At 34.6% G+C, this 22648-nt stretch overlaps 4 protein-coding genes across 5 annotated transcripts; 2 read left to right on the forward strand and 2 right to left on the reverse strand.

Annotated features, from left to right (window-relative positions):
• nsl1 (NSL1 component of MIS12 kinetochore complex) lies at positions 1-3520 on the reverse strand. Its single transcript, XM_039692338.2, has 6 exons — positions 3307-3520; positions 2373-2451; positions 2168-2295; positions 805-859; positions 631-698; positions 1-438 (listed from the first exon to the last, which is right to left on the reverse strand). Exons 1-6 carry the CDS (start codon positions 3472-3474, stop codon positions 199-201), a joined length of 738 nt encoding a protein of 245 aa, XP_039548272.1. The 5' UTR covers positions 3475-3520; the 3' UTR covers positions 1-198.
• Positions 3521-3551: 31 nt separating this feature from the next.
• tatdn3 (TatD DNase domain containing 3) lies at positions 3552-7821 on the forward strand. Of its 2 annotated transcripts, none has more exons than XM_039692336.2 (10): positions 3552-3786; positions 4202-4234; positions 4325-4398; positions 4528-4609; positions 4713-4775; positions 5525-5547; positions 6817-6872; positions 6954-7066; positions 7464-7544; positions 7641-7821. In XM_039692336.2, exons 1-10 carry the CDS (start codon positions 3730-3732, stop codon positions 7770-7772), a joined length of 714 nt encoding a protein of 237 aa, XP_039548270.1. In that variant the 5' UTR covers positions 3552-3729; the 3' UTR covers positions 7773-7821. The 2 variants fall into 2 exon arrangements, with proteins under 2 accessions (XP_039548270.1, XP_039548269.1); XM_039692335.2 differs by having other exon boundaries at positions 3553-3786; positions 5525-5634.
• Positions 7822-8053: 232 nt separating this feature from the next.
• On the reverse strand, positions 8054-8540 carry spata45 (spermatogenesis associated 45). The gene is made up of 2 exons (XM_089118797.1): positions 8216-8540; positions 8054-8092 (listed from the first exon to the last, which is right to left on the reverse strand). Exons 1-2 carry the CDS (start codon positions 8538-8540, stop codon positions 8073-8075), a joined length of 345 nt encoding a protein of 114 aa, XP_088974923.1. The 3' UTR covers positions 8054-8072.
• Positions 8541-9370: 830 nt separating this feature from the next.
• Positions 9371-21302, forward strand: flvcr1 (FLVCR choline and heme transporter 1). The gene is made up of 10 exons (XM_039692334.2): positions 9371-10287; positions 11017-11161; positions 11575-11715; positions 13112-13179; positions 14985-15088; positions 16200-16310; positions 16589-16694; positions 17737-17848; positions 17939-18003; positions 20079-21302. The coding sequence occupies exons 1-10, from the start codon at positions 9628-9630 to the stop codon at positions 20160-20162; spliced, it is 1596 nt and encodes a 531-aa protein (XP_039548268.2). The 5' UTR covers positions 9371-9627; the 3' UTR covers positions 20163-21302.
• Positions 21303-22648: the final 1346 nt, after the last annotated feature.

The raw sequence follows: 22648 nt of genomic DNA on the forward strand, positions 1-22648 counted from the left end.
TGTAATTTATTGGATTTAATGGAAAAAGAAAGTGACGAAAAACTTATTTTTTTCTAAGCTACATGCATGAAGTATTTCTGACCAGAAAAACTATTTACATTAAATGAGTAAGAATCAGCATACAAAACACTTATTTAGTAGCAGGTGTGAATGCACTCTTATACTGCCCTTCTCCATTTCCACACAAACACATACATATTAAATAGTTTTTGCATCAGTCTTTTGGATGATTTTTGGAGCAGGAACATAGTCTGCACTGTATTCTGAATCAGAAGCAGCTCTTTTGATGCTGGATGGAAGCCTGTGGTGAAGGTCTGGACAGACATCTCCTACTGAGCTGCCGAACACTTCTCTGTAGACTTCCACCGTCTCCGCTGAAGTCTGCATGTCGAGAACTTGACGCAAGCCCTCAGCTGCCTGCTTTAGGCTTTTCAGAGACTGAATAGAATGAAGGAAATTGGGGAATGTTAATACAAATGTATTTTTGTCTATAGCTATAACTGAGATTTTCAGTTTGTTCGTATACTTAAAGATTTTTTAGTTTAAATAGACAAGCACATAGTAACATGCAATTCAGATGTACATGCAATCCAGAAGAACTGAATAAAGGTAAATAACATTGATTTGTACCTTCATAACCGTACTGGCTTGTTTGAACATTGTAGGTGCAGCGGCGGAAACATTTCTGATGATAGTGTCTGTGAATACAATGTTGAACAGGTATTTATTAATATTGCATAAAGCAATGTTTCTATCACAATGTACTTTTGCAAAAAAAAAGAAAAAAATGATTGGGGCACAGACCTTGAGCTGGATCCGGCTTTATCTCTTGTGTTTTCACTGCCTGTTCATACAAACCCTAAAATGATAGATGAACAATAACCATATGAGCTACATTCACACAGCAACACCAGGGGATTTAGTCTTCTAAAAAAACAAGCTGAGCTGTTCCAAAAAAAAAAAAAAAAAGTGCAAAAAAGTTTATTGCACTTTTTATCCTAGTGATTCATGAGTTACAGCAAAGCAAAAACAATAGATCATTTTTGAATATATTAGGACATCTAGTGGCCATAGGTGGAACTTTAACATTTTAACAGAACTAATTTACAGCATGATGGGTGTTCCCAAATGGTGATAATAAAAATTGCAAATAATAAAAATATATAAACATATTAAAATTAATAGTAATTTTCTAATGGTATTACTGATTAAATAACTGATTATGTTTTACTTAGAAAAATTGCAGAAAAATTTGGATTTATGCTATGCTATGACTGGATCATTACCGCAGTGATAATTACGTTTCTAGCATGTTATATGTTTGGCAACAGTTCTTCTAACCCTAATTAATGGAGTGTGTAGCTTTTCATTTCTTAAACAACCATGTAGGAAACATCATGGTCATATTCCAAAGATTCATCAGGCTTAAACTGTGAAAGAATGGCTGGGAGCTTGAATAATCATTTTCACACATGAATTGGCACCTCTGAATGACCTTAAATTCATTGATGAAAATAACATCACCTATCATTTATAAAATGTCAAATTTTTGTAGGGCTGGGTATCTAATCTGATGTTGCAATTCGATTTGATTGAATGAATATAGAATTCATACAAATCCTATATTTATAAAAAAAGAAATTAAGAGCCACAAACCTGTATAATAAACTTATAATTTTAGGTACAACTCTTTATTTCAAATGCATACAATGAATAGACTTTGATGCAAGATTAAAATTTGATACTGAAAATTGCATGCCTTGATCAAACAGGATCAGGTTATTTTATGTTAAAGATAATACAAACATAAATAAAAATTGATTCGTGGCCTTAGAATTGACCACATTTTTAAAAACGATTCATCAAAAAAAAAAATTTTTTTTGTTTTTTTTTGCCCAGCCCTACATTTTTGGTCACACTTCATCAATTAGGATTAGAAGAACTGTTGCCAACCATACAGCATGCTAGAAGCATAATCATCACTGCAATAATGACCCAATCATAGACTGTTAGTGCTGTCAACTCGATTAATCGCATCTAACATAAAAGTTTGTAAAACTATGCGTGTATAGCATATACACAGTACACAGACTTCTAATGATCTTTCGTAATTCACAAATATTTGTGTAATGGGGTTTTAAATGAAAAGAAAAACAGCTTGTCTCACCAGAAGTTTCCTCTCAGCTCTTAATGACCGCACAACCTGCTTGCGTATTTGTTTTGGGAAAGAGTTGCGTTTGCAGGCAGTCTCTACTATCTTCTCATCCAGAATGTCATTTACAGTGCTCTCATTATCTATATAAAAAAAAGGTTCATTATGTCATTGCCTTGGTTTGCAAAACAATTTCTCTGAAACTGTGACAGCAACTTACCTTCACAATATTCCTCGGACGCCTCGTCCCAAGACAAGCCACCAATAACTATATTTTCTTGTACTGTGAACTCAAAATTCTAAAAGATAAAAAAAGAGCCAAATAAGGTGAATGGAAGAAAAAACTAAGACTATGACAACAAAGATGATGAAAAACTATTTGAAGTTAATTTACGTTAGTCTAAACACATTTACCGTTACAAAAATGTTCTATAGTTTTGTTATAGTATAGTAACTATAGTATACATGGTTTGTATACTATACAAGTATCTATACACTGTATACTATACACTCAAATATGAGTTTGAGTGGTACATGGTTTATTTTCTTAAAGGGATACTCCACTTTTTTTGGAAATAGGCTCATTTTATATCTCCCCCAGAGTTAAACAGTTGGGTTTTACCGTTTTCGAATCCATCCAGCCGATTTTCTTATATTTAGAACTAAGAAAATCAGTAACCAGACAGTTTCTGGTCTCATTGACTTCCATAGTATATTTTTTTCCTACTATGGAAATCAATGAGACCAGAAACTGTCTGGTTACTGATATTATTCTAAATATCAGAAAATCGGCTGAATGGATTAGAAAACGGTAAAACTCAAACGTTTAACCCAGAGGGAGTTGTAAAATGAGCCTATTTCACAAAAAGTGGAGTATCCCTTTAGGAAAATAAACCATGTACCACTCAAACTCATATTTGAGTGTATAGTATAAAGTGTATAGATACTTGTATAGTATACAAACCATGTATACTATAGTTACTATACTATAACAAAACTATATAGAACTACAGGCACAGATAATAAAAGTCGATGTCATAAGTAACTTATGTTTACCACAAAAATACCACAGGAAAAAAACAGATGGTGTTACTATAGTAAAAAAACAAATACAAAGTAAACTTGATATAGGAACTGACATTTACTAGACTTACCACAACCATTTCTTGCAACAGTTTGGCCTTATCTTCCTGAGAAATATTGCATTGGCCATCGAGCAACTTTTTAAATAAGTCTTTATACTTTTCAAGTTGATCACGAACAATTTTTCTCGACTTGACATTTACTCTCGAATCCACCCCACTCGCACGGTCGTCCTCCATGACTGCCGCTTATTTTTCAAAATAACACTGGAAACGGAAAAAGAATGTGTTACTACGAAACAAACCCTGAAAAACAATTGAGCGGAAGAAACGTTCCACCCTTCACACAATCGAGAGACGCACATAGGCTACACCAGCTACACGGACAGATGGAAAATGCCTTTAATAGTGATAATGAAAAACAAAACAACGAGTAGTTTAAAAACAAGATTATTTTTGAAGAGATAAATATTTTATAGACCCTACACTTAAATCATGGCTAGAGAGTTAATTGACTGCCACTGTCACCTTTCAGCAAATGAGTTTACACAGGTAAGAAAACTCATCGAGTCATCAAATTCAATTGCGAAATACTTATCATAAAGTACTAATAAGGCCTTTATAGTCTTATCTGTCACATCTTTATAAATTTGTGTTACAACCGTACTGAGAGATAAAAAATTTAAAAACCACTTAAAACCGGTTTAGCTATCAGACTGTTGTTTAGAACTAATCTAATTATTCTGCCATGGTACAGGCAATTACATTATGTCCTAAAAGTTACAGTAATCAAATACAAATCTTTTCATATAACGTAGTGGTTTATGTAAACTGGCTATGTATGTCGTCAGTATCATTGTGCAACTATACAGATAAAGTTATATCTGTTTTGTTGCCACACCAAGCAGAAATCAAGTTCACAGTGATACAGTTACAGAAGCTAGTTATTTTCATATTATTTCCCTAGGACATTGATGATGTACTTTTGAGAGCAAAAAAGGTAAGCCTTTGTCAAGCTTCTGAAAATAACTGATAATAAACTAGATCCAAATGTTGCAACAATGACCTCTTCTGTTTAATGTAATTTTAGACTGGAGTGAAAGCTCTTGTGGCAGTTACAGAGGGAGCCAGTGAGTTTGAGAAAGTTATTCAGTTGTCAAAAATGTAAGTTGAACACAACTTCTCATGTGTCAACAAAAGCTGTGGACGAGAACGCTCTCACTTTCCTGTTGCCCTTACCGGACAAGCACCGGACACATGCAGCTTTGCTAATATTGAATGTTTTTCTTATAGCTACCCTGGTTTTGTGTTCCCTTGTTTTGGCATTCATCCCCTTCAAGGGTCAGGGAAAGACTTACACAGTGTCAAGGTTCAGGTGAATATGAGAAAAATAACAAAGAAAGATAGTTTTACTCTGCTTCATATGCTATATTATGATCTTTTGGTGCAAAGATCAAAGATTAGTTTTGTTTTGACAGGACCTGGAGCCATTCCTTCCTTTGTTCCAGAAGCACAGAGATAATATTGTTGCCATTGGAGAGGTAGAGTATGATAGTGTCTTGGAAAATTATTTCAAACAGACACTATTGGGGATTTTTTTTAAAAATAAAATTATTGAAATATTATTTTGAAATGACCCAAACCAAAATAAAACATTAAGCTTACTTTAATTGCATAGTTGTTATACCTTTTTAATGGACATTTGATACTTCCAAAGGGGCCTCTATATGACTTAAAATTATTATAAAATAATACAGAACAAGCTTTCAAATAAGCCAAAACAAGTAAATATACACAAGATATGAAAACACATATTTCTTATTTTAATTAATATCCTCAACAACTGTTTTTTTTTTTTCTATGAAGAAACCTAATTCCCATAGCAAGCCTAGTTTTAAAAGTGTGATTTCTAGACCTGGGGAAAAAAATCATGTAAATGAGTCAAATCTTGTAACACCATGGATATTGTTTTGTTTTACTGAAAATACATTTTTCTAGTTGTGAAAAGCTCTAACATACTTTATCAGGTAGAAATTTGCAGGAAAGAAAAAACAGTATCCTTAATCCTTATCAAGTAAATCATAAAAACTTGAAGTCATGGGTGGCTTTAAATATTGTTGTATTTAATGGAGGGCCTTGGAGTCAAAAGTTTGAGAACCATTGGTCTAGGTATAATGAAACCATTTGTACGAGACTAGTAGAGCTAGAGAGACTTTGAATCTTGAGTGTCTCTAGTTCAACTACCTGTTTGATCTACTGTATGCTTACCAGTATTTTTTTTTCTCAACAGATTGGTCTTGACTTTACCCCCTGGTATGCAAATACTAATCAAGAGCGTGATGAACAGATACAAGTCTTTACAAAACAACTTGAAATATCTAAAGAACTGGATTTGCCCGTGTGAGTGGCAACATTATATTTTAGAGAGTAACAGGAAACCATACAAGCTGCCCAGAAATGTTGCATGATTTGCCACATTACTTTGCTCAAAGGGCAAATCTTTGCAAATCTTTTTTCTTGCCGGTGCAACTAAATTTTGTGAAGAGCTGCTATTTCTGTTGTATATGAAAACATCAAACGGCAAATTAAATGAAGAACGAACATTAATAACATTTCCGCGAGATCTAGTGAGAAAAATTTAAATTCGGTGCAGAATTCTCTGTTATAATAATATAAGCCATAGATATCGGATCGAACAGCACTGATGTGGAATCTAGAAAAAACATTGTTCCATGAACAAACGAGTTATGGAAGGCTTTTCAGTTCATAAATCACCAATATTCACTATGGATTTTATGTTGTAACGCTAACTGTTACCATGGTATTGTGGCAGAAATAGTTGAATAGGTCAGGGTTCGTGAGAGTGAAATTCAGGCACTTTTTTGCTTCACACTTTTTCCAGCACTTCAGAGCTCTAAATGTAATTCAATTAAAATTGTATTTTTAACGTGATAAAAAACAACAACAAAAAACAGCATGGTTACACTTTATTTTAAGGGGCCCTTGTTGCAGTGTTATACATTTAAGTACTGAGTAATATTAATTTACTACTACATGGACTTACAGTATGGTTAGGATTAGATTTGGTTAAGATTTAGTTTATAGTAATTACAACTACATGTAATATTTGTAACAAGGAAACTTTAAATAAAATGTTACCAAAAATATTTTACAATATTTTAAAGAACTTTACTGTCCTGTTCCCCATGTACATACAATGTACATTGTATGTACAAGTGTTTTTTTTTTCACATGTGACTTCATTTTAAAAGTTAATTTTATTTGTATCTCAACTCAAGCTTAGTGCTCTACTGTCAAATGTGCATTTCCAAGAAATACACATTTAATATTATTAGTTACTTACTGCACAAATTAATGCAATATAACAGTCATTTTATGAATAAATTACCTTCATGTTTAAATTTCCTGCTATCAGATCAGTTGCCACCATCTGTAGAACTTAGTGGCACCAAAGCTACTGCCCTCAAATGTTAATCTGGAGCCCTAGCAACATTTATTGTATATCTTGAACTGACAGTTCATTTTGCAGTCTCTTAGACGCTCTTAACTCTTGTCTTGAAGGAATGTACATTCCCGCTCAGCAGCCAAGGCTACCATAGCCACAATGAAAGAACTAGGTAAGAGCTACCAGCTAGCAAATCATTGTGTCTCTGTGACCTTTCTGAATTTCTTGCATAATTCTGCTTTTATGTCTTCAGGGATTGGCCAAGCATTGTTGCATAATTTTGCCGGGAAGCCATCGGTTGCCATGGAAGGGGTTCAGGCTGGATTCTCCTTCTCCTTTCCGCCTGCCGTCAGCAAAAACGAGCAGGTTTGATAAGGATTCTCCTTTAATAACTTTGCTCGTCTGCCATAAAGTCATAAATAAGTATGATAAGTATGCAATAAAGACATGAAACATATATTAAGAAATCTCAGATGACCCTGTTCCACGTCGCACATCCCCGTACACAGAATGTTTTTTTGACCTGAAAACCTATGTATGATTTAACTGTAGAATCTCAGAAAAAAATGGTCCAAAAGTTGTCACTGGGAAAATTTACTTTAAAAAGGTTCTAATTTGTACCTTTGAAGTACTAATATGCACTCTTTAGGGACAAAGGTGTACCTTTTTTAAAGGGTACCGCTTCAGTGACAGCTTTTGTACCTTTTTTCTGAGAGTTTAGTTTTGTTTTCTTTAATATATTAATGCTATACTTTAAATGCAGAGAGCAAAATTAATCAGACAGATTCCACTGGAACACATTTGCCTTGAGACAGACTCTCCAGCCTTGGGGCTTGACGATCATGTAAGTCCTTATCTGTTATAATAAACAGATATTCTGTATGACTGAGCTGTTTTGAACCTCACTGCCTGTGTTTTTTATTTTATTGTACTGCTCTAGGTTAGAAATGAACCCGGGAACATAACGATCAGCTGTGAATACATTGCAAAAGTTAAGAGAATATCTCCAGGTGTAGTAATGGAAGTCACAACACAAAATGCCCTTCGGTTGTTTCCAAGGTTAAAAACTTAGAGTTAATATTATCTTATTTAATTTAGTAAATTCATTAGTTTTTCTTTTCTGTTTCTTTCAAAATGAATTCATACAGGTTTTGATATAAGCATGATGGGCAAATGACAAATTTTCATTTTTTGGGGGTGAACTTTTCCTTTAATTGTATGCCAATGACTATGTAATAATATCATTGTTTTTTATATGTAAAATAGTTTAAATAAAAAAAATATTGCCAGATTGGTTGATTATACATGTTTATTGCAGTGTCTGGAGAAAAACATTTGCTCTGCAGTCTGCACTGTAGTTGATTGCAGTTCCTCACACTAGGTGAGCATTATCTGGAAGAATAAAAGTAGACCATATTTTACTTTATCATGGAAAATGTTGTTTCCATAATGCTATTTGAAGAATAGTTGATAAGTTTCCCAACAAATTTAAAATAGAGTAGAGTCTCATCTTACAGCTGTCTTCGAAATGCTTTCTCTCGGGATGTTTGTTGTTGTTGCTGCCCATCCAGGAGCACCTCTGCTCGGGACTCGCAGTCTGCATCGCGCTGAACTCACTGCTTCTCCTGAGGTGACAACGGAAGTGTTTTCTTTCTGGTAAATTCCAAGATCTGCTGGTTGCCTCTACGCAACACCAGGTCTCTCTCCGCATATTCAACTCGTACAGTTGATCTTGCTTCGATTTTGACATGGTATTAATTATATGTAGGCTACTTAAGTCGAAACAGCACATGAACATTTCAGTCGTTAATGTTTGGAAAGCTGTAACCATGGTAACCATGTATGTAATTTCTACCAATTAGTTAATAAAAAATAATATAAATTTCAGAATTCGTTGTAATTTAGGTCGTGTTTTGTTGGCTTTGTGTCGCGGATGATTCAGTTTGAATAAACATGTAAGTTTGATATCAAGAAAAACAATATTTTCTATGTATCTTCATCAATCTATAGCCTGCCTAACGTTATATTCATATCTCACTGATATAGTATAAGAAATATGTGTATAAATGAGAATGAATAAATCAAAATTGTTTGTTTTCCACGCAGACAACTTAGCACTTATAGAATTAAATAAGTCGAACTTAAGAAAGAATCATTATAAAGAAAAAAATAAAACTGTACCGTCAAATTCAGTAGGCATAACGTGTTTTTAATAATTTTTTCTTGTATCATCGCGCTTTATTTAATTTTACTCGGTTCCCCAGCTAGTTTGAATAGAGATTTCACAGTATTTTACCATTTGAAATGGCTTTACATATATTCATTTTTTCTACAATGTGCTTATTAAATAAATAAAAACATTGTATGAATAAAGAAAAAAATACAATTGTATTTGCCACAAGAACAAACAATCGACCAAAAAGGTACTGTCCGCTTTCAGCTTTTTTCCCCCTTTAAAATAATTATCTATAGTTAAAAGTAATTTATAAAATATAAGAAATTTGTTTTGCAAATTAAGAGGGAAAGAGAAGCCTGGCGCGAGTAGTAGTCAGCAGAAAGGCTCGCCTATTTGCCCCGCCCCTTCTGCGGTCTCATTGGTCCTTGCCAATCCTCTTACTCTCTGCGTTTACTGTAAGTGAGTAAAAGGGGAGCAAGCAAATCCGAAGTGGATGCGCAGATCACGCCATCATCATCATCATCACCATCTCTCACATGCTGCTGAAGCCGGTAGTGAAAGGAAACGTGGTCCCAATTCATCTTAAATTACAGCGTTTTATTATCAATTGGACCTTCCTAGGACATCATCCTTGTCTCTTTGTGTCACGCACTTAACGTTACCGCCACAGGAAACGTTTAGTCAGAGAATTACACATCTACTACGATTTGATATGAATTAAAATCTAAGTGACTGGGTTAATTTAGCCGAAATGGTGGCAGGTGAGTTTCTCCCAGAGCAGCATGTTCTGCATGACAGCACACCAGACGGCATTGTCACGGAAGCAAATACAGACGACGACAGCGGCTACAAGGAGCTTTCCAATGGATCGGTCCAAATAATATTGGATCCAAAGGTGCTGGAACAGGAACTTCCACCACCAGATGAAAAAGAGGCGATGCTTCCCTCCGAGCACAATAACGATGCGCTCGAGACGAGACTTTACTGGAGGCGCTTCGCCGTTCTCGGCGTGTTCAGCCTCTATTCGCTAGTCAACGCATTTCAGTGGATCCAGTACAGCATCATTACGAACATCTTCATGGAGTATTATGAAGTATCAAGCATTATGATCGACGGGCTCTCCGTGGTCTATATGGTCGCTTATGTGCCTTTAATCTTCCCCGCGACGTGGCTTTTAGATAAGAAGGGGCTGAGGATGACTGCGTTGTTAGGGGCCGGGTTGAATGCTCTAGGTGCGTGGGTGAAGTGCGCCAGTGTGGGGCCCAATCTATTCTGGGTCACCATGACCGCACAGATCATATGCTCTGTGGCACAGGTGTTCATCCTCGGTCTCCCCTCCAGAATCGCTTCGGTTTGGTTCGGCCCAAAAGAAGTCTCCACGGCTTGTGCCACAGCGGTTTTGGGCAACCAGGTGTGAATTGTCAATTAGAATTGTCATTAGTTAAATATTACATTACTCTAAATTGATATGACAGTACGAATGTCACTTGCCTTGGTATTTAAATGGACGAATAGGTGCCTTCAGGACAGCTTTATTAAATTAGTTCACCTTATGTTGTAGCATTTACCATATAGTTTTCACTAAAATATCTGCTGGTAAAATCAGTTTTAGGTGCATTTTGGAATGACTAAAATTATCACAAGTAGCTCTAAAAAGGGCTTTCATGCATTGAACAAGTACAAGTTGGTCCATTTGGAAGTATATTAGTAACCAAACAGTTTCGTTTCCCATTGACTTCTATTGTATGTTGTTGTTATTATTTTGGTGGGAACTATGGTAACCATACATTTTTGTTCGGTAGTATTTAAATGCACAGTGATATAAACACTAATTTAAAGTGAGGCTATAAATATTTAACATTTGTGTATTTATTGTTGTTACACTGTGAAAAATATTGTTGGTTTAACTGGTTGCCTTAAAATTTTAAGTTAATTGAAATGAGTTAATACAATGAAGGAGATTAATTTAATCACCAGAAACTCAAAATATTTTGTTATCTGAACTACATAAATTATCTAAGTTGATTTGACAAAAGAAAAAATTTGTGTGATTACAAATATTACAAATATTTTTTTTTACAGTGTAAAGGTTGTATTGTTTTATTATTGTTTTGTGTTTATCTGCTTTTTTTCCATTCAGCTTGGTGTGGCCATAGGTTTCCTGCTCCCACCTGTACTGGTTCCCAACACTGTAGACGACAAAGATCTCATGGGCCACAACATCAGTATAATGTTCTATGGAACAGCTGGAGTTTCAACTCTGCTCTTCCTTCTAACAATATTTGGTAAGAATCCGTATACATTTCACATTCTTAGCACTTTTTTTCAAGGTAAAGGAGATAAAGATATAAACATGGAGATAAATAATAATAATAATAGTATGACTGATGCATATAGTCTAAACAAATCATGAAAAATATTCTTCTCTCATTCATTCTTCTCCATGCTATGCTTTTGTCATTATGGTTAACAATACACAATTAACTACTTAACTTGGAACAACAAATTATCTTTGCATATTGATGTGTCATCCGTCATCAGAATATGGGAAAGGGCTGTTTTATAAACATGGGCAGGAGAGTTGTATGCAACAATGATTCATATTTTAAAAAGTACTTATATGTTAATCCCTTACAACTAGTAATCCGATTATCGAATTACATGATCATGTGTGTCTCATTCTCACTTGTTTCCTCAGTCATTAAGGATAGCCCTCGACTCCCACCCAGCAAAGCCCAAGCTGTTCTGTCCACTGGTCCAGCTGAAAACTATTCATACAAACAATCAATCATAAACCTCTTTAGGAGCAAGCCCTTCATTCTGCTCCTCATCAGCTATGGTGAGAATTATTCAATACAAAAATGGAAAATTCTGTCATAATTTAAGGCCATTCACACCAAGAACGTTAACTATACAATAACCACCCCACATCATTCTTATGTTATGTTATGTGGTTATGTGGTCAAATGCTTGAGGTGGCAAGATGTATTCTGATTGGCTGTCAATGTTTTTATCATTCATCAACTGGAAAAATAGTGATTCCAGCAATATTGTTCCTCTATGCCGTTATCGTTATAGTTTAATTTTTAGAACTATATATGAAGAGTTCAGATGCAAAAGCCTCTAAATGCCATTTGAAATTTTCTTCTTTAATGATGATTTTTATCAAACTTGTATATTTAAGTTCAGTAATTTCACTTAAATAACAATTAATAGGTAATTATCATTGCCATTTAAGTGAAATCACTGAACTTAAATATACAAGCTTGATAAAAATGATCATTCTAGAAGAAAATTTCAAATGGCACTTAGAGGCTTTTGCATCTGAACTCTTCATATTTATCCTTATAGTTCTTGTCCTTGATGTGAATAAGGCTTAACTCACACATATGTTGTTTTAAACCTGTATGACTTTCTTCCATAGAATTCAAAATCTATATTTAAATTTTCTTTAAAATATGATGTAATTCATTAAATACTATACTTTCACTGTTTTATCTAATCTTAAAGGACAGAGCTCCGGCGCAAAATGAACCTTTGGTCTAATTACACATTGTTACCTAGTCAACCGATATCTGAGATTTGTTTTCATGATTGCCGAATGTAAATAGTTTTATCTCTAAAAACAGTTTAGCTTATAACGCTAGTATAACGCTAGTAAATAGGGCATATAGTAATGACAAGTAAAAATCGCTTGTTATTAACGTACCACTAACAAGGTTTAAAATAGCCCCACACATAACACGAAACAATGTTTGAATGTAGGGACCCTTGTTATGCTGTTGTGTTGGTGTGGGGCTATTTTGAGCCTTGTTAGTGGTAATAACAAGCGATTTTTATTTGTCATTACTCTATGCCCTATATACTAGCATTATACTAGCGTTATAGGCTGAACTGTTTTTAGAGATAACACTATTTACATTCGGCAATCATAAAAACAAATCTCAGATAACGGTTGACTAGGTAGCAATGTGTAATTAGACCAAAGGTTCATTTTGCGACGAAGTTGTCCTTTAATATTTTTCCACAGCTTTTGATAGAGCACCATACACCATTTATTATGAGATGATTATGAACCATTTTATCTTGTGTATGACTTATTGAATTAATACTGTAATTATACAGTATCAATCAACCTCCTCTAATGCTACCATTTCAGTTTTATTATATAGAAAATTCTGCACTTCAGCACCTTTTTTTAAGCATAATTTTCAAAATATCTGATTTGTTTTTAGGCATCATGACCGGATCATTCTACTCTGTATCTACACTTCTCAATCAAATGATCATCTTTTACTATCCGGTAAGTGACATTTGATAAACTCTGTATTTACCGCTGCAGCATGACTATGCCATATGCATGTGTTTAGGGGTCTTTCCGGGTCCGTCTCAGGCCCACCACTGTACTCTTTGCCGGGAATGGGCTGCTGGTCACCGATTTATTGTCCAGTTCATTAGCTGCTTTTCATGCATGGACAAGCTCTTCTGTGTACATTCCCAAGTTTGATCTGTTCTGCAGGCTTTCCCACAAGGCTTAAGTTTAGTTTCACTGCCATATCTGGTCATGAGATCTTTTAAAAAGAGGTGTTCCTGACAAATTAATTACAGTTGAGCCAGATGCACACTGTACGATTTATATAATTGTCCTTAACCATTTTTGCAAACATGATCCGCGCTGTAAACCATGTGACACTGCGCGACAGTCAAAAAAAAAGGGAAAAAATAAAGGAAAAAAGAAGATGTACAGCATGTGGAGCAAGTGGTTTGTTGTTGTCACACTAATTGCGTCATTAGGTTCTGCGCTGATTCTGCGTTGGTTTTTGATTTGCTGGTTGCCACACTGCAGGACAATGAACTCGACTGCTTAGACTGGCGGTAAAATTTGATCGTAATGGTCATTAATCACCTGTCAGCGATCAAAGACTACAGATATTGGCTTCTGCCAGACTGCACGATTTTGAAAGGCAAATCTGTGCTCATTCACACGAGTGACAATCACGCAGTGTGGATGAGCAAAGACGCGATCTGTGTGACAAGTGTTCTGACTGAAAACTACATCAGCATTTACCGACAGCCAATGGGAGAACAAGATACAGAGCAGCCGGGAGTTTGGGGAGGAGTTATAGATCACATATCAAACAAGCATGGCATTGTTTCAGAAAAGGCTTCTTCTCAGTCTATTTGGACCCAAGAAAGTCATGCAGTGTGAAAAGAACAGCGACCCGACTACTTTGAAAATCGTGCAGTCTGAACTCGGCATTGGGATCAGAGGAATCTTAGGATTCGGAAAAAGTTGTCTCAGATCGTGGCCAAAATCATACAGTGTGCACCTGGCTTTAGTCAAAAGTGTTGCAGTAGATGAGGCCCAAAATACATTCTGGGCCCAGTTGCAACAAACCTCTTGATCTAAGAATATTATTAGTCATAAACAAATTAGTGTTGTATCGATGATGAAATTTCTAACTTTGATATGATAACTTAAAAAATATAGATTTTTTTTACTATACTCAATACCATAGGTAATCTGGGAATAATACCATTTAGATATTTTTTATTATAATCTCATATAATTTTTTATTAATTAATTTAGGTGATTTTGTTGCACTAGCATGCACACTGCACAGGAGGTTTTATTTGAAACTTTGAACTAAATTTACAACAACAAAAAAAAAGACATGTAAACAGTCAGTAGTAAAATGAGAACAAATAAACAAATTGAAAACAATAGCACAAATAATAACCATTAAAAAAAAATCCCAAATTAAATGTTTTTCAGGTGGTTGGTACTGTAATATCCGGGTAAGAAATACTACAAAAATTAAATAAAGTACCGGTAGGCTAATCAAATGTAAAATAACACTGGATAGTCTTCATTCTGTGATCTGTGTATCGGTCTTGGGTAAAATGGGATTTGGAATCGTTTCAGATATTTCTGTATCGATATGTTGAAATATCAATATTATTTGGGGGGCTGTTGTAATCAGCCATTTGAGCTTTTTATACCAAAATCCTGAGATCAAATCTCACAGGAGGACAGTATCACTATCATGTTTAAATGTGATGGAAATGTTAAAATCACCTTTAAACTTTCCATATTCTTTTTTTTAGGGTGAAGAGCTTAACACAGGGAGAATCGGCTTGACTTTGGTGGTGGCTGGAATGTTTGGTTCAATACTGTGTGGAATCTGGTTGGATCGTACAAAAACCTACAAGTATGTATATCTGCTAAACCAGTGAAATCTTTTTCAAAAAACATTTTAAAGGAGTAGTTAACTTTAAAAAAAACTGTTGCTGATAATTTACGCACCCCCATGTCATCCAAGATGTCCATGTCTTTCTTTCTTAAGTCGATTTCTGATGAAAACATTTCAGAATTTTTCTCCATATAATGGACTTCAGTGGGAACCAAAAGGTTCAAGGTCCAAAAGACAGTTTCAGTGCAGCTTCAAAAGGCTTTAAACGATACCAGACGATGAATAAGGGTCTTATCTAGCGAAACGATCAGTCATCAAGTTTTATAAGCACAAATACTCTGCCTTGCTCTGTTTTGTGATGCCCGTTCGTGACTTTCGTGTTCGAACTCGTTCATCAAAATGAACAAATCTTTTTCGAGTCATTTGGTTCATTTAACGAACGAAATTACTCGAAAAAACATTCGTTCATTTTGAAGATTCATTTTATAAGCACAAAAAGTTTTATAAGCACAAATGCTCACCTTACTCTGTTCTGTGAGCAAGGTGAGCATTTGTGCTTATAAAACTTTTTTTAATTTATTTTTGAAATGAGTGATCGTTTTGCTAGATACGTAAGTCCATTGTGCTATGTGAAGTCCATTATATGGAGAAAAATCCTGAAAGGTTTTCATCAAAAACCTTCATTTCTTTTTGACTGAAGAAAGAAAGACATGGACATCTTGGATGACATGGGGGTGAGGAAATTATAGGCAAAAGTTGTTGTTTTTTTGTGAAAAAGTGAACTACTCCTTTAAGCTCTTGCACTCATATTTGTGTCAGATTTTCATTATTAGCAGCTGATAATCCATTTATTTTCTTTCTAATTTTTAATTTAAGGTGCTGCCACATTTTCACAAAAATATTGTGGTCAATTTTTTCTGTTGTCAGTAGTGTAGCGACGAATGAATTACAGCTCACATAGAAGTCACTTGCAAGCCACGCACCTTTCTATTGGTCAACACAGCGAATTTACCCGACCAACTTGAACCCATTGCGAAATCTGCGTGGGGTAAAACTTTTGTCCCCACACAAAAGAGATAAAAGACAAGCAGCTTGTCAAACGTTTAACATTTTTCCTTTCACCCTTTAGATTGACAACATTGATCGTCTACGTGCTGTCCTTTATTGGAATGGTGGTGTTCACATTCACGCTGAACGCTGGATATCTGATTGTTATCTTCTTTACTGCTGGGGCCCTAGGGTAAGCCTGCCATTAAAGTTTAACTTATGGTGCCTGTCACTATAACTTCTGAAATTAGTAAAAGTCCAGACAGACCACTATTCCTTTATTCCTTTAAATCAAATGAACTAATTCTGTATTTGAATTTTTCTGTAACTAATCGTGATTAAAAACATGAGTTTTTAATATTTAAGGTTTCCTATTGTTGTTTGTACATGCTCTCTGTAGCTTCTCTCATTAAAATTATTCTCTACCATTCAGGTACATTTGATTCATGTTATTGCTATTCTTTTCAAAAGGTTTTTTATGACGGGTTACCTTCCCATTGGCTTTGAATTCGGTGTTGAAATCACATACCCTGAGTCTGAGGGCACGTCATCTGGTCTTCTGAATGCTTTTGCACAGGTATGTGTGGCATGCTCATTCAACTTGTTTCATTCTTGTAATAAGATTTCAGTTTACCATTAATTCAAATTACTCACTGTTCAGCTTTTATCACGATATGGTTCGGTATGTGCTATGATCAGCGATTAAAGGACTACTATTAAATAAAAACAAATGATCAAACTACAAGCAACAGCACAAATAAATAGAGCAAAGATACAAGGATGATTTCTTTATCTTTTGCTGTTTAACATTAAAAACACATGCAGACAGCAGGAATATAAGGCTGCTGTTACTTTAAGACATAATGCATGGATCCAGTACACTGATACTGAACAAATGTATAGTCTTTTCTCGACTGTTAACATTAACTTAAGTCTTAAGATATAATCTGCTATGTTTGCTAAAGTACTCGACAATACGGGTATGTTGACATCAATTTTGTGTGAATTTGTCCGTTCAAACGCAAGACTATCAAGGCTTTTCGTGTGTGTGCTTCGGATAAGCACAAATCTTCTCACAGAGTGTGCACGAGTTTTCTTTCACATATTTTTGCTCATGAATGTTTAAATTGGCAAGGCTTGAATGAGTTTAGTTTAAAAACAGATGTGTGCTGTTCAGGTCTCACCTGTGCTCGCGCGCTATCAACAGCCGGTAGATGACGGTGTAAATGACGTTCAGTGGATGCCAGACTGTGTGTCCATCGACAGTCATACGTTAGCCTAACTCTGTTTGTCTGTTTTATTTATTTTCAACAAGCCATATTATAAATGTGTATGCATAATCGGATTTTAGTTAAATAAGTGGGTGCTGAACCCTTGGTGGAGAATTTCTGGGTTCTATTTTGTTTACAGAGAACCATTACACCCCTAATGTTTCATTTACACACTGCTAACCACTTTCATTATGAACAACCTGGTGGAATACACACCCAGATTTAATTTGATAAGCTTTGTCCTTCCGCATTTACTCGACAGAAGGCTGAAAAACAGGTCTAGATTATTCTTAAATAAGTCATTGGTATTTAAGTGTTTCTTGTCTAATACTCAATCTTTAATTTTAGGTGTTCGGCATCATATTTACTCTCATACAAGGGCAGCTGACCACAGACTACGGCCCGCTCATCGGAAATATTTTCTTGTGTGCTTGGATCCTCCTTGGCATTGTTCTAACAGGTTACTTTTCTTATTTACAGACCTTTCCTATTATTGATCAGTATTGTATGTAGACAGCAGCATTAAGAAACTTTTGTGTCGTTCCTACAGCTCTGATTAAATCAGACCTCAAAAGGAACAACGTCAATGTGGGCAATACAAACAAAGGACAAGCAGTAAGTTTCATTTTTATGCTATTCATCACATTTGCAAAATAAATATGGTGAACACAGAGAGATCCATTCAAATCTTAATAATGTGAAGCGTGAAATATCTCAGTGCATTTATAATCAGTTTAGTTTTTGGTTTTAAAAAGATGTTTTCCTGAGAAAACAGACCAAACTATGCTATGTCAAGGTTGAGGTTAAGGTATGAGTCAAGGACTCAAGAATGCAGAATTTTTTGGTCTTTTATGTAATAAAAAAACCAACAAAAACTACCCCGAGGGGGAAAACAGGACCGGCAGCAGAACTTGACTTGACCGACAACAAGGCACAGAAACACACGAGAGGGAACATTCTGGCAATGGAAAATTTGGAACAGGAAGATCTGACACAGGAAGATCAGGTGGGGCAAATGAAACCATAAACGGATAACAAGAAGGGTGGGGTTACACAATATACATGAAAGCACATGGCACAAAGAACCAGACAAGCAAGCTGTGCGAAAACACAACGAGAAAGCACATGGCTGATGTAAACATGAACCTCGTGCTACACAGAAAGCAACACCACACACAGACAGAAGTGCAAACGGCCCGAGTGAACTTAAAAACCGCACGCTTGCATAAAATAGAGAACAGAATACAAACACGCGGAACATGAATGTCCGAACCCCCAAGAGGGAACAGAAACTAAACTATACCGAAGTGAACAATGACAAGACAATAGAGTGCCGAAGTTACGACGTCACTCTGTAGGCCAAAACGCGGAAGCGAGTTAGCATTTTAGCCCTCGCTCTAAAGCCTATGGGATTTTTGAATGGGTTTTTGCTAAATCGCCTGAAATAAAGTCTGTGGTGAACAAAGCCTCTAAATATTTTCACGTTTTGATCTATGACATAGAACACACAGTTATAACCTGCTTGTTTTTTTTTTTTTTACTTTATTGTGTCTGCTTGTGTTTTTTAAAACTTTATACTTTGGATTAAATTGTAAAGATTATCTTGATAGACAAAACGTGTAAGGGTCACAACTCTTTGTTAAACACAGATCTTATTTTTTGCGATTTTCCAAAAGTCTATGGGGAAAATGCATAGCTTTTCGATCGAGGGAACCCATGCGCCGCTAGCTTCCGAGTTGTCCTACAAAGTGACGTCATCACTTCGGCACTCTACAGCAGTGTCAGAGTTCTGTCACCAAAACCAAGAATTAACAGACCGAAGTGACAGAACCCTGACAGGAACAGAGAGTTCAAGGATTATGCCTGATGTGTTTGCCTGATACCTTTTATGTTTTTATTTATTTGTATTTGTATAGTTTTGGAAAAAAATAGTATGATGTAACACAAGGCACAGCTTTTTTTTTGTTCTTTGTTTTTCAATGTACACAACACAACCATTCAAAAGTTTGGGCTCGATAAGATTTTTTGGTGGCAGTTTATTTTGAAGTACATGCACTTGCCTGTACTTAACTAATAAAGTGCTAAGGTAACTACATAGGTTACGTTTAGGTGTAGTTTAGATGTAGGGTCAGTACCACCCAGTTATTGTAATTACTAAGTACATAGTATGTACATGGTGCATTAATTTATAATGTTACAAAAGATTTCTGTTTCAAGTAAATTCTGTTCTTTTAAACTTTTTATTTATCAAGTAATCATGTAAAAAAATGAATCCGGTTTACCACAAAGTTGTTAAGGAGCACAATATTTGATAATAAGAAATGTTTCTTGAGCAGCAAATCAGCATATTAGAATGATTTGTGAAGGATCATGTGACATTGAGAACTGAAGTAATGATGCTGAAAATTCAGGAATTAATTTAATTTTGAAATATATTACTAACTACAAATAATTATTTTATTTAGTTTGACTGTATTTTAGATCAGATAAATGCAGCCTTAGTGACTTCTTTCAAAAACATTTTAAAAATCTTACAGATCTCAAACCTTTGTTTGGTAGTGTATTTGGCCTTCGATATCCTGGTTTTCAACTTCAAGATAACCATTTCATCAATTAATTGTCATCTTAAGGGACATGTCATAATGTCTTAATGAGATCTTAATTTGAACATGTGTTTGTCTCCCCTGAAGGTTCCCACTGAGCTGCCTTCTGATAAAGCGTCCAGTGACGTCAAGCTGGAGTCCTCTAGCTTACCTCACGAGACTTCGATTTAAGTCTTAAACATTTCCAACAGCACATCAAAAATCACAAGAGATTACAGACTCTCCTGAGATGACTTGAAATCCCCTTATTTCGCTGTGATGTAATGATGTTATAGCACAATTTTCAGAGAAAACGGACTGCTAAATGTTCACAAATGCTGTAAATTAACTTCTCTGAATCTAGGCTGATTGATTATACAATCTGTCTCTTGATTATACATGCATTGCAAGCATTATTTTATTTATTTATTGTTTCAAGAACTGTGGACCAAATATTAGGATTTTAACATGGCTTGTAAGGCCTAAATGCACAATCATGTTGGTGTGACTGAAACAGCATGTTGGTTTGCTTCGTCTGACTGTGTTTTGCTTGGACGTTTCTGAAGTCTGCTGTTGCATTGCAGAACATCTACATGTAATAATTACACAAAAAAACATGAATTTCCATCTTATTTATTCAGGATAATGAATAGTGTTCTTTGAACTAAAAAGACATTGTATGTTAATTGTAGTGTATACTGAATGTAATTGCTTTAGCAAAATCGCCCATCATTATGAGACTGAAATCATTTTCAGTGCTTATGCTCCCATTGCAACATAAAATCAAATATGTGTAAGTGCAACATTTTTGACTTGTGTAACACATACAGATACTAGGAGAATACTTGTTTAGTCTTTTCCAGAAAGCACAAAGTAACCTTTCAGCATTCGTACCACGTTAAGGATGGTTTGTTTTAAAAAAGGAATGTGTTATATTGACACGAGTGAGGTTTTATGAATATGTCATTCCTCGGAAGTGTGGAAGGAGCACTATTATTTGAATGGTTAGTAACTCTAAGTTTACTTGCTTTTAACTAATTTTCTTTTTTACTTTTGATGCATATTTATTAGAAAGATGGCTTCTCTCTGATTTTTTTCGTATTTATAGATTTCTGGCTTGAATTTCTACTGTTTCTACTTGGTATTCTTGTTGGATAATGAAGGCAGCTGTGCAAACTGGGGTTTCACATTATTGTACACAAATGATGCTGGGAAATTCACTGTAAAGTAAAAAACTCATTTGCATTACATTCTGAGCTTTAAAGGACTGGAAGGGGTTCATGTTTCCATCACTGCTGTTTTAAAATAAAAATGAAATTCCTCAAAATAAAATATGCAGTTTGTTTGTTATTGCAAATATGTTACATAACAATACGGCGGTTTTCAGTCTTTGATGCAACAGACCCACAAAAAATTGATCATTCTCTAGCAAGGGACCCCCTCCTGAATTTTAAAAGGCATCTATATAATTTATTTTACAAAGACCCAATTTATATTTGGGATTTTTTTTTAAATAAATGTCTACAATATTATTCTGAACATATTTAGTTTCTATTTCCTACTCATTATAGTAATGTACTGTTAGATTAATCATTTATTTATTTTAATCTATTTATTATTTTAATCTTGTGTTGTGTTTTTAATCTCTTTCTCTAAGCTGTTTTTCTCTAGAAATGTTTAATTTAGTCCTCTAGCGCCCTCTAGTGATCATACAGGACTTTTTTCGTTCATCAATGCGTTTTTTTAACCATAGACTGTGGTTTTTTAACCTTAAATGAATAGTTCACTTTAAAATGACAATTCTGGCACAATTTACTCACTCTCAAAGTGTTTCAAACCTGCATGAATGTATGTTTTTCTGCTGAACTCAAAATAATGTATTTTGTCGTTAACCAAACAGTTGATGGGCCACGTTGAAAAAATACTACAAGTGAATGAACTATCCCTTTATGTGCTTTCCTTGATTAACAGCACGGAGACACAAAATCATTTGGCAAAGTTTAGAACTAGTATGTAGACGTTTGAACTTAACACTGAAATGAGAGCAGATGCAATTTTTTTTCTTTTTAAATGACATGGTAGGGATATCTTCTGCACAATTTCTAATTTTACCAAAAAAAGACAATCTTGAAAATTATATAATTATATATCATGAAAATTAACTAATCTTTTTCCGAGTCAATTCGTTCGTTGAATGAACCAAATGACTCGAAGTTTTGAACGAGTTCTTTTTGTTATTTTAATAAAATAAATTATACAATTAAAAGATAATTTTATTTCAGCTAGTTGCCAAGGAAACATTTCTTATTTTCATTTAACTTGATATTGCCTACTAAAATAACTAAAAAATCCGAAATAAAAATTAGGACTAATAAAAAACATTTTTTTTAAAAAAAAAAAAAACACTTTACTAAAATTACTCACACTTTAACCAAAACTAAGATGAGAATGGAAAATATGAAAATCTAAAAAAAAATAAAATAAAACTAATTTAAAATATTAATAAAAACGACAACAGTGCTTTATACTTTAATGCATTGAGGGCAGTTTGTTAACATAAATAATGAAAAGTGCAATAATTATTTCATTTGATGCAAAAAATAGCGACAGTTAAAGGCTTAGTACCCTTAATATAAATTTTAAATGTTTGAAAATGTTATAATTGGCTAAAATGGTTT

Source organism: Pimephales promelas, chromosome 13 (assembly GCF_988280905.1).
Source record: "Pimephales promelas chromosome 13, fPimPro1.hap1.1, whole genome shotgun sequence".
In the NCBI taxonomy this organism is placed as follows: Eukaryota; Metazoa; Chordata; class Actinopteri; order Cypriniformes; family Leuciscidae; genus Pimephales; species Pimephales promelas.

Coding starts and splice junctions, on each gene's coding strand:
- spata45 (XM_089118797.1), bottom strand. CDS start 8,540: ATGGTTACCATGGTTACAGCTTTCCAAACATTAACGACTGAAATGTTC. Junction 8,093..8,215: donor AAAGCATTTCGAAGACAGCT/GTAAGATGAGAC, acceptor TTATTCTTCCAG/ATAATGCTCACCTAGTGTGA.
- tatdn3 (XM_039692335.2), top strand. CDS start 3,730: ATGGCTAGAGAGTTAATTGACTGCCACTGTCACCTTTCAGCAAATGAG. Junction 3,787..4,201: donor CAGCAAATGAGTTTACACAG/GTAAGAAAACTC, acceptor TTATTTCCCTAG/GACATTGATGATGTACTTTT. Junction 4,235..4,324: donor TACTTTTGAGAGCAAAAAAG/GTAAGCCTTTGT, acceptor ATGTAATTTTAG/ACTGGAGTGAAAGCTCTTGT.
- nsl1 (XM_039692338.2), bottom strand. CDS start 3,474: ATGGAGGACGACCGTGCGAGTGGGGTGGATTCGAGAGTAAATGTCAAG. Junction 2,452..3,306: donor TGTTGCAAGAAATGGTTGTG/GTAAGTCTAGTA, acceptor TTTATCTTTTAG/AATTTTGAGTTCACAGTACA. Junction 439..630: donor AAGCCAGTACGGTTATGAAG/GTACAAATCAAT, acceptor CATTCTATTCAG/TCTCTGAAAAGCCTAAAGCA.
- flvcr1 (XM_039692334.2), top strand. CDS start 9,628: ATGGTGGCAGGTGAGTTTCTCCCAGAGCAGCATGTTCTGCATGACAGC. Junction 11,716..13,111: donor TCTGCTCCTCATCAGCTATG/GTGAGAATTATT, acceptor ATTTGTTTTTAG/GCATCATGACCGGATCATTC. Junction 18,004..20,078: donor ATACAAACAAAGGACAAGCA/GTAAGTTTCATT, acceptor TCTCCCCTGAAG/GTTCCCACTGAGCTGCCTTC.